The sequence below is a fragment of the Corythoichthys intestinalis genome, chromosome 10, assembly GCF_030265065.1.
Source record: "Corythoichthys intestinalis isolate RoL2023-P3 chromosome 10, ASM3026506v1, whole genome shotgun sequence".
Classification (NCBI taxonomy): Eukaryota; Metazoa; Chordata; class Actinopteri; order Syngnathiformes; family Syngnathidae; genus Corythoichthys; species Corythoichthys intestinalis.
This window is the reverse complement of record NC_080404.1, coordinates 22,794,538-22,812,179: the sequence shown is the minus strand read 5'-3', so window position 1 is coordinate 22,812,179 and position 17,642 is coordinate 22,794,538. Positions and strand designations below refer to the sequence as shown.

Here is a 17,642-nt window from a genome sequence, read left to right as displayed (position 1 = left end):
TTGTATACAAATAAACATAGCAGTTTTCCCGTTTTGTCCGAGTTGTAGTAAGTTGTTGGCTTTAAGTACTGTAGCCCGTAATTTAGCGTTTGCTACCTTTTTTTGCGTTAGCTTGCGTTAGCTGCGGCATTCAGTACTTACCAGAAACATTGAGCACATCGCTTATTTCCCTCCAGGCAGCGTCCTTCTTGTTCCGGTCTTTCTATGATGGCAATGTCGTGTTGTAAAGGACTTTATGGTCACTAACAGCAATTATCAAAGTGCCTTCCATTTTCTGAGTAGTTGGAAATGTTTGGACTTGTGTTCACCCGATGTGGCGGGATGTTTCCGGCTCCGGGGCAGCTAAAGTCACGTGAATGAGAAAACGTATTCGATTGGCTGCTTCCCCCTCGACGCCGAACTCTGGCGCAGAAAAGTTCAACCAAACCATCTCCTTGCGGCGCGTTAAATTTGACGCGCGTCAGTCGATTTGGCGTCATCGCGACGCCCCGACGCGTAACGCGTGACGCAAGGCAGCTTGACGCGCCTTGTGGAGCGTTTACATTGACTTTCAATGGAAACCCGACGCGCCACAAGCAAATGACGCGGCCGGTGTGAATGTAGCTTAACAGAGAGCAGCTGGATTCAGCCATGTTAAGTCATATTCACTGTTGCCACTAGAGGGCAGTGTATCTACCAATAAAACTAAATGCAAACACTTTGAAAACAAACCATCACAACACCACTCTAATTAAACGAATCCTTGAAGCAGCAAAATATGATTCAAAGCTTTTTTCTAATCGAATTACTTGAGCTAATCGATTAATTGTTGCAGCGTAGATTCCAACCTCGCTCCCACATTTTATTTGGCACCAATAGACCATGGAAAACCAGATATAGGATCATTTTAATTTCGTGGTAGAAAATGTATTTTCTCCACTAGAGGGCATTAATGCTCTTTGGACGGGTCATTTCGGTAGATTTTTGTAATCAGAATGCAATTTTTTTCCACTTATATTTTTGTGGCCTAATATGGTCAAGTAATAGGTGACAGGTACAGTAACCTATTAACAGTTCATTTCGGTGACGTACTGAGACAAAAAAAAAAAAAAAACTTTTTTTTTTTTTAAAACATAGTTTACAGTTTATTTTTTATAACCAAGTGTTTGATAAAATGTTTACTTACAAACAAAAGCATTTTGATTCATTCGCTTCTTGTTGTAGTGGATGAATTAATCGGTATAAGAAAGTTTTGCCCGCGCAAACTTGAATGAAGTCCATGTCTGCTATCTTTTTTTTAATTTCTTTTTGCTAAAACAACAAAAGCACAAAAACAGGTCAGGACTCACTAGTAATTGTGGTTGTGGTAAAATTCATCCTTCCCAGAACATGTGAAGACAGCATGACCAAACATACTGGAAATAGAACACGCCATACTGCCTTCCATGTCAACAGAAAATTGTGCCGTCCATTCCCACATTAAACGTTAGCGTTATTTTGTGTATTTTCCTTGTTACCCACCATCAAGTCTTTCAACAATTTAAAAACCTTGTAATATCTCCAGCAATGTGTTCATCTCGGACACAGACCAGTTTAGTCTTGTCCAAGTTGTTTTTTCCCGCTAGCTCTGCTTCTACTAGCTTCCGGGAATAACAGAAACACATGTAACGGGTACACAGTGTATCCGTTGTAGCACGTGGAAACCTCCTCGCCGATTCCTTTATGTAAGGACACTAACGGCGGCGCCGCTGGCTTGAGCTTATTGGCGCAGTGGTTACCGTCCTTGCCTGCCAAGTAGAATCGTCGCGGCGCGCGGGTTCGCGTCCCAGCCTGGTCAGAGGTGGGAGCGGAACGCGGGGCGGCATTGACACTCGGGTTACAAATGGGAGCTCGTCCAGGATCGGCAGCAAAGGTTTCGGGGGGAGAGTGTAACGGGTAGACACACAGTGTATCCGTTGTAGCACGTGGAAACCTCCCCACCGATTCCTTCATGTAAGGACGCTAACGGCCGCGCCATCGGGTCGAGCTTTATTGGCGCAGTGGTTAACGTCCTTCGTCGCGTCGCGCGGGTTCGCGTCCCAGCCTGGTCAGAGGTGGGAGCGGTACGCGGGGCGGCATTGACACTCGGGTTACACACATAAAGAAGTACTCCCCGGTTTTACCAACGAATTCCGTTCCTGCACAGGCAATATAACTCGGATTTCCGCATAAGTGGGAATTAACCCTTTAAATACCTCAAAACACCCTCTAAAAGTCCTAGCGAGACAGTGAGCTAAGCTCCGAAATGACAATGTCAGACGTCCGCGTGGTTTGCTGACTTTATTTAGCTGTGCATCAACACTTGCAGAATGGAACAAGAATAAAATGAAAGTAAATCAGTCTCATCTTCAATAACAGCAAGTCAAATTTGCGTTTACAAGTAGCTACTGATACAGCAATAACAAGCGATTAGCATTTATCAATTAGCGTTCGCACATACCGTATTTTTCTGACTATAAGTTGCACCAGCCCAAAAATGCGCAATGAAGAGGAAAAAAAAAACATGTAAGTCGCACCAGAGTATAAGTCACATTTTTGTGGGACATTTACTTGATAACATCCAACACATAGAACAGATATGTCGTCTTGAAAGGCAATTTAAAATAAAAATACAAAAGAGAACAACATTCTGAATAAGTATGGTAATGTTACATGATGATCAACAAAATGCGAAAGTGCCCGGTATGTTAACGTAACATAGCTATTAAGAATTATTCACATAAGTATAACATAAAGAACATGCTAACAAGTTTACCAAACTTTCAGTGTCACTCCAAAACACCAAAATAACATGTGAAATGATATAATAATGTGTTATTAATTTCACGCATAAGTCGCTCCAGAGTATAAGTTGCACCCCCAGCTAAACTATGAAAAAACTACAATTTATAGTCCGAAAAATACGGTAATTCAAAAACAATCACCGAAACTCGCCCCAAGTATTCAACCACAATTGAAAATGCAAAATAAACAGTACAAAAGGGGTTATGTACAGCCATCACCTGTGGATACTTCACAAGCAACAAATGTGCGCGCAGGCTGTTTCCTCTGTTACTCGGCTGCCCTGTCTGAGCATTTGTGGGGTCGGCGGGCACGTCTGTACATGCACTCGCTTCCCATTCTTCGCTTCCTGCTCCAAAATAAAAGCATGCATCACAAAACAAAAGTCAACATTAAAAAAAAAAAAAAAAAAAAAAAAAGACGAGACGAGACGCAGGCGTAGTTAAGTTGAAATCGCCGAAGTCGGGTAAGTCGCGTAAGTCTACCGACTACCTGTACCTACGTCACAGACATGCGTTGGTAAAGATTTGTTTGGAAATTTTGAAATCAAGTGTTTTCATCCGCGCTGATCGGATTATCAATCGACAAACCACCCCTCTTATTGGGAATAGAATTCCGATCAGAATTTTCTGAATCATGTTAGAATATTCCGAATGGGGTGTACACATGGAGCATTTTTATCCCAAACAGGCTTTTAATCAGAATAAAAGTGTCCATGTAAATGTAGCCAGTTTTCAGTGGCGGATGCGGGTATTTCAATGAGGGGAAGCTCAAAGTGTGTCCGCCTGTGAGTGCTTTGTGATGGTGGAGGGGCTCGCTGCTCGGTAGGGAAAGAAAGTAGAGTGCCAGATGTCAAGCCTCCAAACACAAGAAGCTACTATATAAAAAAAAAAAAAACACCATAGATTAGCTCGATTTTTTTTAAGCGAAGTGTCGTAAGGATGATTATGGAAGTCTCCGGAAAAATCCAGTTCAACAACGAAATGAAAATTGAAAAATGCCTCCCGCAGATAATATGACAAGATCACTGGTTCGCTCATTTCGCTGTCAATCAAAAATGGATTCAGCCTCAGATAGGATCATCCAATCATAATACAGAGAACCAGTGCATCCAGCCAAGCCCCGTTCACTGCCCATAGAGTCCCAGAAACGCACAGCGTCCGATAGGCGGGATAAACCCAGCCTTTAGCCAATGACTTATCTCCTTTTGCTGTAGTAGACGCACAACTCTCCACACTGTTTAAAGAACTGTGAAGACGCATTAATGAATGAAAAGCAAGGTGCATCGTAACCATTGATAAGAAGCTAATTCTGAACAAAGGTTGGGCGCGTTATAGCGCATATTTAGTCAATGACATGTACACACAACAGAATACATTTCATCACTTTTTTTTTTTTACCTATTGGGAGAAGCTTAGCTTCCCTTTCAGTCTTAGAGCAATCGCCTCTGAAACGTAGCCAGTGTTTTATGTCATCAAATTGTCAGCTGAAATAACAGAGTTAACACAAACACGCATGAGTGAAAACATAACTAGAAAAACAAAGCATTTTCCACATAAAGAAAAGCGTTAAAAACATTATAAATGACGGGAGCTTGGCCACAAACCAGCTCCCACCTCCATGGGCTCAGACATAAAACCATTAAAGTAGAGTGGGATCACTGATCTCTGCTGGTGCCATACAGAAGGTGAACAAACCCCTCATTTGATGAACAATTGCAACTTGGAAAGGGTTACAAGAAAAGGGCTTGGAGTGCAGGCAAGTGAATGTCAGCTGGCAGCTAACCATTACTACTTCCCACCAATTAACACTGCGGGAACTGCAGCCACAAGAAATATCATTGAAACATTTCATTTTTTGCCATTTCCCTCCCAATTGAATTAAACTAAAGTGACTCTTGTTTGAAATGACTAAACAAACCAATACTCTACATAATCCTCCTCTTATATCCTTGCTAAATAGTTTGTGCTGTTAAAAATCAATACAACAGGGAAAATTTAGCACCTACAAATGGTGTTTTGTGTGTGTGTTTGTGTGTGCGTACTTTTGCGTTCAGATAAAGCAACTGGAGGACAAATTGAGTAGTTGTGAGACACTAAAGGAGCTGACAGCCTTGAGGTGTAAACTTGAGCTTGTGGAGGAGGAGAAGAGGGATTTCAGTGACAAGTGCTCCAAGGCCCAAGCGGAGGTCAAGGATCTGAGGTTTACAGGTAAGAACATATTTACAACGTAAAAACAAGCTTCTATACGTCAACAACACAGTAGTACATTTTGTTGGCTTTAGTAAACCTAACACAAGAGTTAAAGAATGACCCAGAACCTCGTTTTTGGCGAAAAGGCCAAGCCGTGAAGGGGATCCCAAACACAAGTAAATACTCCTGTAAAGCAAAGAGCACATAAAAGCATAAAGTAAAACAAAAAAATACACTTGTCTTGCCCAATGTTCCCTCTAATTTTTCATGTGTCTGAGCAGACACACAAGCTCTCTGAGCACACTGCGGACCACAGTGAGCAACATTAGATGTGTACACAGAGGCCACACACCAGTAACACGACTATTCAAAACCTTGGATCATAGCAAGTTACATGGCTTATTAAAAGAATGAAATTACAGCAGCAATTTTCATTAGTTTACTTTTAATACAGTATAATTGATTTGGCCCACTTAAAATGAAAAAGACCAAGATCTCGTTGTTCATGAGATGTGTACTGTGTTATATGTGAGAGTCCTGCATTAACCATAGGAGAGTCCTGCTTTGGTTTGGGTAAGGTCCAATTGTGGCATCGCTGAGTTAATAAATAAAACATAATGAACAACCACAATGTATCACACTATATCACTCCCACATTAAAACTATCCGGACAATAAGGACACTGAAGATTCATATTCTCAGTGTCTGAGCAGCTACACTGCAAAAACACACCTCCTTAAAACTAGTAAAAATCCCCTCGTTTTCAGTGTAAATCTACATGAAATAAGTAAAATTATCTGCCAGTGCTTCAAGTAATTTTTTACTCTGATTTCTTGAAATAAGAAAATAGCTAGCGGAAAATTACATATTTTAAGCAAAAAATTAGTATATTTGATCTTTAAATAGCTTTGAAAGGTCAGAAACGTTCTTAATTCAAGAAAATATATTGTTCAAAACATTATTTGAAAGCATTTTTCTAGACACCTGTCGCTCATTGAGTTACGTTGTAAAATGGTACAGAAAACAACTTTGTTGGTGTAATTGACTAATTAACTAGATTAGTTCTAAAATTAGATATTAATTAATACTGTAGCGCTTGCACAGATTGGCAGCGGAATGTTGCTTCAGTCAATCAGCAGAGGAGTCACACTCACTTTTCTCCACCAATGGGAGCATTGCGTTGCCGTATCATACGCACTAGTGGGAGTGTCGCGTTGCCTTATCGTACACACTAATGGGAGCGTCGCGTTGCCATATCAAACGCACTAATGGGAGCGTCGCGCTGACATATTGAACGCACAAATAGAAGCGCCGCGTTGTCGGATCGAACACACCAATAGGAGTGTCGCGCTGACATATCATTGCGGCGCTAACAGACAGTAGTCCTATTGTCGCTACAATACGTTTCTGTTGAATTTAATTTTTCTGCGCTTCATAGATTTTCTTGTGCGCTGAGTGTGTGCAAGCAGTGCACGATTGCATAGAGGGAACATTAGTCCTACCTGAGGATACAAAAATCAATTCCCAAAAGTGATACATCAAAACTAATGAAATACACAGACTAAACTAACGGACGCAGGGGAAAAAATTGCTGTAAAGCAAAAACTTTAAAATATCCAAAAACAAGAAACAAAGAAATACACTCCCTATGCTGGACTAAGTGTTGTCAGGAAAAAGTTGGGACAACCAGGACATCCAGGAACTACATCGTGTCTGTTCCAAATGATGAATGGATTTTACAACAGTAATTCACAATCACCAGTTCCCCCTAGCATTGGGTTGTCGCAACATAATTTCTCATTGATCTATCAGTTGAGGAACTTCAAAAGAGACTACAGACAGCTACCAACCCTGCACATCCTCCTGGACCACCATGCCCACCGCCACCCCCTCCACCACCTCCTCCAACCCTTGCAGCAGCCTTAAACCCACTCAGGTAACATTTTCCACCCCTGTGGTATACATTTAATCATTTTAATACACTAAAATATAAGATATTAGTCTGATGTTAACAGAGTCCTGTTGCTGTGTGATGTTTATCCTAAACAGTGGCTATAAAAGGGCTATGTATTCCTGTTCAATGTCCAGTTTGTCATATAATAAATGTAAACAAGATAAATCATTTCCAATGGGTTAAGCAAAATCGAATCAAAATGGATCAAAACGCTAACCATTATCTTCATAATGTTTGTAAAAAAGAACTATTAAAAATACTGTCAAAAAGAAGAATATCAATTAAAAAAAAGGACAATTTGTCTTCAGGCAAATATGCTTGTTCTTGTTTTCCAAAACCAAACAAGACTCAGGCAATTGTGCCATGAGACTAACGATATGTTGTTCATTTTTTTAAATGAAAATGGACGGAATAATAAAATCGTCTTTGTGGATGCTGTAAATGCATTGGCAAATGAAATATTATTTGACAGTACTCTGGCATGTTGTTGAGAAAAGTATGGTAGTAATCTGGGCTCGTAACTCACCTCTTTTCTTTTGTTGTTTTGAAGTTCTTCTCTTTTGTGTTAACCTTCCTTGCTATGAATGATTATTTGTGCATCAACTCAGTGGCTAACAAATGCGAACAGAGCCCGGGTGCGATATATATAAATGGGCCCCCCGAGGTTTGGCGGGGTCATAGGGGATGACTATTCGCGGGCCCCTCCACACTTTCGCGGGCCCTTCAAGACAATCGTCTGAAGTGTGGGGCAGGGCGGTGCAAATGGAAGATTTTCTACAGGCAAAAACCAGTCAAGTAAGGGGCAGTTTACATGGCGATTCTGCGACATGAAGACGCAATGACTGTGTTGCAGAGTGGCCTCGCGTTCGTATGGTGTCGGCAAAGACGCAAACCTTGGAAGCCTCCAAAGTGGAAGAATTCGATTGCGGGGGCTTGAGAGGGGCTTGCTCCGCATGCATATCAAAAGCTCCCGCGGCGTGGGACCGCACCGATAACGTCAGCACTCGTACATGTCACATTGGGCGTGCGCAGCGGTGCTACTAAACATTTAAAACAGCAAATTTGGCGGAACGTCGGCTTTAATTTACTATTTTTATAATATTTTTGATTTAAATATGGTGAATGTTTCCATTTGTGTGCCTTTTTCAACAAAAGAAAATGCCATTGCTTGGAGTGGGCGGGCATGCTGTCTTCCGGGCTGAGGAGGTCTAAGTGCATCATTCGCTGTCGCGTTGTAAATCTGCACTGCCCCCTAGGGCCTGGCATGAATACTACATCGTTTACATGCGGAATTGCGACATTGTTTGAATGGAGACGGAACCATATAAATGCAGACATGAAATTTTTCGTCTTCTCGGAGAGTCACCATTTAAACGGCCCCTTAAAGAGTGTATTAGAGATGTTTTAATCACTTAAATACTAAATTGCAGCTTCAAGCATCATCTTACCTTTCTGTTAGACCCTCCAATTGCGCCAACCACGCCCTATAAATGCTTGCAAACCGTGCGTCGGGGGGAGGAGGGTGGGTGGTTTTAATATTTTAACACTTGAACACTGTATTAGAGCTCTGTGCATCATCGTACTATTCTGTTTGAGCCCCTCTCGCCCAACCACGCCCCTTTTCAGGCCTCCCTAGAGCAGTTATCCTCAACCACCGGGCCGGGGACTGGTAACGGTCTGTGGAGCATTTGCTACCGGGCCGCAGAAAAATATTAAATCATTTGTTAACCAACATAATCTGGCCTGTGCTTCTTGACACGTCAATATTCCTCTCTACTCTATTGACTAATCCGAGTAGAGATTTGTGTAGGTCGCCATCTAGTGGTTGACTGCCATTACTGGGGCATTTGTACACCTATAGCAGCCCAGCGTCAGTCAATGTAAACAGTAACGTTAGCTGCAATGTGTTGCGGGCAGCGACGTCTTTGGGTAGCTTTTTTACGGGGAAAAGGCCACCTGCTGAGCCAGGAGAGGAGCCTACAACCAAGTCCATTCTGCATAATATGTGGCTAAAAGCTAGCACATGAGGCAACAAAAGCAAATGCACTGAGAGCCTAATGCCACGTGGCGAATAGTATTGTTAAAGCCAAGAAACCTTTCACGATTGGAGAAGAACACATGATGCCTGCGACCAAGGATATTTGCCCTCATGTTTTAGGAGAGGCCGCTGTTATAAAAGGTTGATTCAGCGTATGGTGAGTTACATTTTCCCTGCACTTAATGTTCGTTTTTAACCCCGTCGTGTTATTTTATATTTACTCTAATTGTCTACCACACATTGCTGGTCCTTGAAAAAAATTATTATCTGGCAACCCAAAGAGGAAGAGGATCTTGTGCATTTCAACAATTTGATCCTGGTTGCAGTATATTTTTTGGCTACCAACCGTACATATTGCTCCTTTCAAACCTCCCCATATAATGTAGGAAACCCGATTACAGATGGATGAAACCAGCATTGAACGTCTTGGGAGTTGTACTGGTTATAGGACAATTAATTATGGAAAACGTTTTGAAATGATTTATCTTGGTGCAATTTATTTGTATCACAAAACCTGGCACTTGAACGGGTGTGCGAAGACATTTGTATCAACTGTAGTTTGGGTTTGGCTGAAGAGAAAACACAAATTAACATTTTTGGGAGCTTTGCAGATTCTTCAAAAGTATGTATCGATTTGTGCTCACTCCATAGCTCCCTGCTGTCATTGATCAGAAAGAGACAAAACAGCAGTGACATTCCACTCGTGGTCACCAATTCTGACAAGAAGCCAGGTACAAAAATTGCAAATGGTTTATTGATTACTCAAAATATTTTCTATTATTTACAGAATGTAATTTCTCAAGTATAATACGCTCTTGTGTATATGTGGTACTTTCACCACTTTATTCACCCTTCACAAAGTCATATTTCTATTTTCTACTCACACATTTGCTTCCCCTATGTGCCATCATCTATGCTCCCAAAAAAATGAAGCATGGTATAGTAATTTGTATTTTATCAGGTTTTTCAAACAAATTTAAAACTGGTCAGGTTCAACGATCCATAAAATGAACAAGTCGTTTTCCGTTTTCGGATTCTAAAACGAGAAATAAAATGACAAGTCATCCAATTTTACTATATTGGATTCTAAAACAGATATGGAATGGACGAATAATGCACTGATATTTTTTATTTCAAAAAGAGAAATAAAATAAATAGTTTTTCGATTTTGGATTTTAAAACGAGAAATGAAATAAGTCATTATACGTTTTCCGATTTCGGATTCTTAAACAGATATGGAATGAACAAATGATACACTGATACATAAAATCATTTAACATGTTGTACAATTTTCCTAACTCGTACCACAAGTACGCATGTGCCGTTTACCGGTTTCACGGTTTACCGTGGTGTGAAAACGTCGTGGTTTCAAAACCACTAAAGTTTTCCGTCAGACCGTAGTACGGTATTCGCTGTTTTTCATGTGTCAAAAATACAGCCAGAAGTGACAGCGCCAAGCCACTTCCCGTTTGTTGTCTGTGTGAAAGTGACGCTATCGGCTAGACAGCCAGTGAACCCAAAAACAAATACTCCAAACATAAGGCGTACTTTTCTTCATTTCATTGAGCTCTCAAATCGGTAAGTGGAATATACAAAATGAATACATTTAAAATGTTGTACATTTGTATTTTTCCATGTGTGAGTAGCTTCAACAGATTAGCACCATGAAAAGTTCGCCAAAAACAAAACACACATTTTCCTTTCAAATTCAATATACAAACAAACTAACTAAAAGCTTACAAAGATGAATGTTCACCTAGGCTGAGCTGGGAGAGCAACTTCGTCGAGTGTTACAGCTGCAGAGTGAGAAAACAAGCTTGATTCGCTTGAATGAAGGGGAAAAGGGGATAGCATCAAAGATCGCTAATTGCAAAAGATGCTCTTGCCCTAAGCACAAATCTACGTTAGCTGGATCAAGGAGAGGTCTCACTCCCAATTTTTTTTGTTTGTTTGTTTGTTTAGATGAAACCTTTCCACAACAATATTTACACTTTAAACTAACATACATTTTTAACTAACTTAGTAACTTATGAATTCTCTGTTTTTTAAAACATAGGCATGACATCGTGTAGACTAGAGCTGACACAGTGGCTAAAAATGGCGAAACTTCACTTGAGCTTTTCCACCCTCCAAAAAAAGTCATGCAGTAGAATTAAAAAAAATTTTTTTATTCAGAACTGTTTTTACTTTTTTATAGAAATTATTTTGTTCTTGCTCTAATCCTGAGCAACTTGAGCTGTAGCTGTGGGTATAGTCTATAAGTTATATTTAATATTATTTAAAATATATACTGTATATATATTTTTTATCGATCATTTATTTTAACAATATATTCATGTTTCCAATTTGCAACTATGTTCTGAAAAAGACAAAAAAATCCTGTTCAAATTTTTTTTTTGGACCCATCTCAAAATAACACATTTTGGAGCTATAATTGCAATACCGTGCAATACGGTTATCGTACCGTCAAAATCTCATACCGGCACATGCCTAACCACAAGTGTCAACAACCGTGACTTTACATAGTTGGTGAATTCATAACCTGTGTGTTCTGTAGATAAAAGTGGGTAAAAAAAACTAATAAAATAAAAAATAAGTGAGTGCTCGTTCTGCTCAAGGAGGCTAAACTCCCTTGTTAAATCAAATATAATCCGCACAAGATATATCTGTTTATGCAGTTGACCTGACGCAATAATTTCACATTTTAATATGGCTAGTTTCATACTGCAGGTCTTAATGCACAATTGCAATTTTTTGTCATTTTTTTGCGTGCCTGTTCAGACTGCCTATGTTCATTGAGCCTGTTCAAGTATCACAAAAGCGCACTAATTCGCAGTCCGAGATGCACATCAAAACAAATGGCTCGACGTCTCGGGTGATCATATTTTGATTTTCAAAAAGAGGACACAAAAAAACAGACATAAATAATCCCCGTTTAGTCTAGTATTAATTTTTTTTTTTAAATGGATTGATAGCATGCACGCACACATATAGAGACAGTTTGCCCCGACTCTCGGCCGTGTAAGCAATCTTGAAATATTGCTCATTTGGAGATCCCCCCACAACAATTTAATTTTTTTATGACTTTTGTCTTCCCTAAAAGCCGCGTTCAACCAAGGCGCTAACACTAATGCACAGCTCCATTGCTAACGTAGCGCTCTTTGCTTACGTAATTGCTGCAGGAATTCCAATTTGGGAGACTTGACAGTTCAGACCGCAGCCACATTCTGGAAATATGTGGCCCAGATCAGATTTTAACCACATACGAAAGTGACCTTTATCGGATTTGGAATGGTCCACTTTTATACGACTTGTCCCGTTCAGACAATAAAGTTAATGCCTGACTTGAGCCTGAAAAACACGAAAAACTCGGATCTGTGCATTAAGACCTGCGTTATGAACCTAGCCTATGTGTGTGCAGCACCCAGTGTAGTCTTTTCTGTGGAAATTGGGTTGAAATGGCTCTTTCAGTATTAAAGGTTGCGGACCTTTGAGCTAATTAAATAAAACTCCATCCTGAGAAAATGTAATGCTAATTATACATATGCAATCCAAATATTTCTTGTCAGTTTGTTGTGTGTGTGATGTGGATGTCTGTTTCACAGAAATGGATGTCAGACAACAAGCTGTCGAGGAAATGATGAATAGGATCAAGAAAGGTGTTCAGCTTCGGCCTGTCGGTCAGAGACATAACAGGAGTCAGGTTAGTTTTTAAGCTGTGTATGATACATTGAAGAAAAATGGGATGAGACTAGAGTTGTCCGATAATCACTTTTTAACCGATGACCGATATCCTGATATTGTCCAACTCCAAAAATCCGATACCGATGTCAAATCGATACCACGGTCGTGGACTAAACATATTATGGCTAATTGTATTTTGATGCCCCACTAGATGCTTTAAAGGGCAGATGAAGAGTTTTTCAGAGTTCGGTGTAATTTGACGAATCTAAACTTTGCACGAGTTCTTCGAAACAACAATGTCATTTCTAACGAGTAACTGCGAGAAGAATTTGCGTTTTTTTTTTTTTTTTTTTTTTTTTTTTTTTTTTTTTTTTTTAGTTTTAGCTTTTTAGCACTCAATCAATACTGCCTTTCCAAACCCGGAAGTGGTACGTCATTTACAGAAGACTTAGCAAATTTTATCCATAGCAGCACCAGCGATAGTGATATTTCAAAATTACCCATTTTGGATCGCTTTTTCATAATGTTAGCGATGACAAGGGCTCCCAGGAAAGATTATCTACAATTAATCCTTACATGTTTGAACCTGAGGCGCCAAATGACGATTTACTCTGCACAACAGATAGTTGTCATGACGCCGATTGGCGGCTCGACACCTATCAAAAGGAAGAATGGTAACCCTATGTCTATCGTCATGATTTCTCTCTGAAGGAGGTTTTTTGGGCCACTGATATAGTCTCGAGCGATCGTGTAAGCAATGAATCTCGCGAGTAAAACCCAGAATAACTTTGCACTATATGGCGAGGATAGCGTGGCGCCATACTTCCATATTGGAGTGCTGGCGAGGTCTCCTGTAAATTACGTCATCCGGCAGCGAGGAGCGTCCATTGTTGCTAAGGTGTTGCTATGACAACTCAAAAACTACACAGTGAATTAAAAAATTATTATTATTTTTTTTTGTAATATGAGTTTTGACACAGCGAACGATGCATTGAATACAATTTAACCGAGTAAAACACTCAAGGATTCAACTCTTTATCTGCCCTTTAATAATGATAAATGTAGCAACGTGAAGGTTTTTCAAAGAACATTCTGTGAAAAATAAGAACAACTTCAACTAAAGTTACGTAAATAGTACCTATTTTGCACCACTATATTTATTGTTAAAATCAACATAGTGCAAACATAAGTTTTTTGGATCAAGTGCAAGTGCAAAGTGCCAATAAGGAACTTATTTTGTCCTCAATGTGTGTGTGTATGGCCTATGGCGAGGTAGATCCACACTGGCGCTTTGAAGCTGGAGGCTGTTCAAAACATTCCATTTCAAACCATAATATAGGCGCTTCCTGGCGGTGTCGTACAGCACAGAAAGTCTCTGAGTGTCATCTACGCCATGCTGAATCCATTTTTGGAGATTCCGTTGGTTCCTTTGGTTTGATTTTGCAGTTTTAACTTTGTCAACACACTGCTTACTTCAATTGCAATTCATGTTGTTCTTTCTAAACTGAATGTTCAGAGCAGACATTTTCCAAGATAGCGCCGCGCATATTTTGCTCAGGAAACTTGTCTATACAAATAAAACAAGTGATCGCAAAAAAAGAGGGATAACAAAAAGGGTCTGTGACAACAGGTCAACGGGGATCACGAGAACCAACCCGAGGGTAAACCAAGGTGGTAGGCAGAGAGCCAACAAGGTAGCAAAAGTTAAACAAATACACTTAAGTACCTGCACAAGGTAGAGGATTCCATACGATGGTGGCAGACAAACAAACCAAGGCAGCGGCAAAACTATCTAAATACGAATAACTGTCTTGAGAGTCCAAAACCGTCCAATGGCAACCAGCAATACAATATCTTAGCAACACTTCCTTGGGTTGCCTGCGTTTTAAAGGTAAATTTAGAGTACTCACTATACTGTATATAGCACATTTATCTACATTGTTGCAATCAGGCCCGGATCTAGGTTTACCCACCAGAGTGGGCACTAAGAAATCTTGAAGGGGTACCCCCAATGCAGGTTTTTTTTTACCCTCTGCATTTCTCCGAGCTTGGGACCAGCGCAAGTAGGACACTGGCTTGTGTCCCGTTGAGCCTGCATTTTTGGAGGGTTTATTTTTTTGTTTTTTTCCATTCATCTATCTACTTATTCTCACAGTCGGAGTGATGTCACGATGACGTCATCTCGCATAGCAACGTGTCGCCATTTTGAGATGGGGCACGCACAGGTAAACATCCGTAGACAAACGTTGTCTGAAATTCATATATTTCAGCTGTGTTTTGCGTCTTTTTTTTTTTTTTCATAAAAACGTTTTAAACATGACTTATTATTATCACAAGTCACTGCCGACAGACGCGAGGAGGCGATACAACTTAAAATTAGCGTGTATTGGCCTGCAAATCTGCCCATACAAAGTCGCAGCTGATAACTGGATAAACAATCCAAAGGAATTGCCTGCAGTGGAGTTCGGAAACATCTACAACTACCTGATAAAGTCACCCAGTAAGTTGACCTTTATCAATTACTTGGAATATGTACTGTGTTGAACTAAGAAAACTGGTAGTACTGGACTGTCTCAGAAAATTAGAATACACAATATTCTAATTTTTTGAGACAGTCCTGTGTATATATACAGGACTGTCTCAGGAAATTAGAATACACAATATTCTAATTTCCTGACTGTCTCAGGAAATTAGAATATTGTGTATTCTGACTGTCTCAGGAAATTAGAATATTGTGTATTCTAATTTCCTGAGACAGTCCTGTATATATACACAGGACTGTCTCAAAAAATTAGAATATTGTGTATTCTAATTTTCTGAGACAGTCCAGTATATCCAGTGCGACGCTACAATAGATATTCCCGACATTTTGATTGGGTGGGCACGACTCACGTCTTTTCACGTCAACCCTTTGGGGGCAAATTAGGTTTCAATGCATTGTCCAAGGGCACTCGACAGTGGGGAATTGATCCGCAGACCAGGACAACTCGAGCTACCAACTGCGCCACAGTAGCTGCTGATGAGGTTGAAAGCACCTGCGTCCATGGAACCCTGCCCACAACGACCAGCAGCCGAATGTGACACACTTTAGATTAGTTTTTCAATTCATTCCTTGGGGAAAGAAAAATGACAGACAGCATTGAATGTGTGACTTGTGCAGGCCGAGCTAATTTGTTTGCATTTACTGTTGGTCGGTGTTGTCGAGGTAATGTGCGTGTTACTTTGCTACAGCAATTGGGACCTGCTGTATGAAGTAATTGTCTGGAAAATGGGAATGGTTGTTCTATTGACTTTGTGTGTTATTACTGATATTTGCTTAGCTTTGTCATGTCCTTGTAATAGGAGGCGCATTTAAGACGGAATGCGTTGTATGGGAAATAATAACTATAATATTCATGTTTTGCACCTCTTTTCTTTTCATTTTCCTTTTAGCAGACAGGGAGGATGCCTGCTCAATCAGCCTTCCAGGAACTTAAAGCAATCATGGTAATTGAGATGGTCAAATGGATCCTACATTTGATTGTGTTTTTAGGACATCTTTCCACTGTAGTATTCAAAGCAAGAGTATACAATGACTTTGGTTACAATGAAAAAAGAAAAAAAAGAAAAAGTGGAATCTTCACCTTATGTTTACATATTAGCTCTGTAGCTTTTGAAACATCTGCATTTTTGTCTCAACTTTTCAGGGAAATTTTGACAGAACTGCTTCCCAAGAAAAAACAACACCTTCATCAACATCCCAAGATGACGAACTAAAGAAAATCCTGCTGAAACGGCGTGATGTTCTGGAAGCATCTAAAACATCTTAATTTTTTTTTTTTTTTTTTTTTTTAATCAAGACAGCCAGTTGTATTTTTTTCTGCTTTGCACGTTTCCTTTCATAGAAGAAACAAATAAAAAGACAATAGTGAATAATTAAATACATCAGAAATGAGTCAGATCAGAGACCTTTTCTTCCAAGGAAATGACGTGTCCCAAAATGGCTTAGAATTGCCTAGATACCATGAGATGGTGGCAATAAACTTCTTTCTTTCTAACTAGAAGGGGCTTTGGCCTAACTAAATGAAGCTCCTACCCTCAATACGGCCTAGTTCCTTGACACTGAAAGGCACAAGAAGTTGCTCAGCAACCATTTGAAGTCAAACACAAGTGAGTGAGTTCTTCTAAATTTGAAGTCAACCTTCCTCACAGGCACGATTGCGGGCTTTTATTTTGGTATTATCTGTGTTAATAATTTGTCCGTCTGTCCATCACAAGTGGAGGTGGGTAGAGTAGCCAAAAATTTTACTGAGTAAGAGTAGCGTTACTTCAAAATGAAATTACTCATGCATCAAAATGCAAATAGTAAGTTTTTGTTTGGAACTGATCATTTTAGCAAACACTTGGTAAACAAATGTGTAAACTATGTTATGCTGGCGTAAAAAAAAAAAAAAGAAGCAAACTGACAATACGTAAATTTTCTTGAAAAACAAAAGTGTAAAAATTTGCATAAGAATATTGAACAATGAAAACACTAAACTTCATTGAAATGGCTCAAGCATGTTTATTGAATCATACAAATAGAAAATAATGGCTAATACTAGTGGGTGTTGTGGTTCAGTGGTAGTTTTCGTTCCCTAACCAAAAGGTTGTGGATTCAATTTTCCGCCCTGAAGACCTTGTCTAAGTATCCTTGAGCAAGATACTAAACCCTAGGTATGTACAGTGCTGGCCAAAAGTATTGGCAATCCTGCAATTCTGTCAGATAATGCTCAATTTCTCCCAGAAAATCATTGGAATTACAAATGCTTTGGTACTAGTATCTTCATTTATTTTGCTTGCAATTTAAAAACACAAGAGAATGGAAAATAAATTAAATCATTTTCATTTTACACAACACTCCAAAAATTGGCACTCTTTGAAAAATCATGTGATGCTTCTTTAATTTGTGTAATTAACAGCCCCTGTTACTTACCTATGGCACATAACAGGTGGT

The 17,642-nt window shown here is 39.7% G+C and overlaps 1 protein-coding gene across 5 annotated transcripts in view; it reads left to right on the top strand.

Moving 5' to 3' along the window:
- shtn1 (shootin 1) overlaps positions 1 to 16,667 on the top strand; it is a 48,511-nt gene extending 31,844 nt beyond the window's left edge. For 4 of the 5 annotated variants that reach the window (XM_057848026.1, XM_057848028.1, XM_057848025.1 and 1 more), the window contains 6 exons: positions 4,856 to 5,009; positions 6,804 to 6,927; positions 9,635 to 9,714; positions 12,589 to 12,686; positions 16,100 to 16,153; positions 16,354 to 16,667. In XM_057848026.1, the coding sequence (XP_057704009.1) occupies positions 4,856 to 5,009; positions 6,804 to 6,927; positions 9,635 to 9,714; positions 12,589 to 12,686; positions 16,100 to 16,153; positions 16,354 to 16,476 (633 nt within the window). In that variant the 3' untranslated portion in view covers positions 16,477 to 16,667. Of the gene's footprint in view, positions 1 to 4,855; positions 5,010 to 6,803; positions 6,928 to 9,634; positions 9,715 to 12,588; positions 12,687 to 14,822; positions 15,138 to 16,099; positions 16,154 to 16,353 lie in introns of those variants that run through there. The other variant, XM_057848030.1, reaches the window with a different exon arrangement.
- The last annotated feature ends 975 nt before the right edge of the window (positions 16,668 to 17,642 follow it).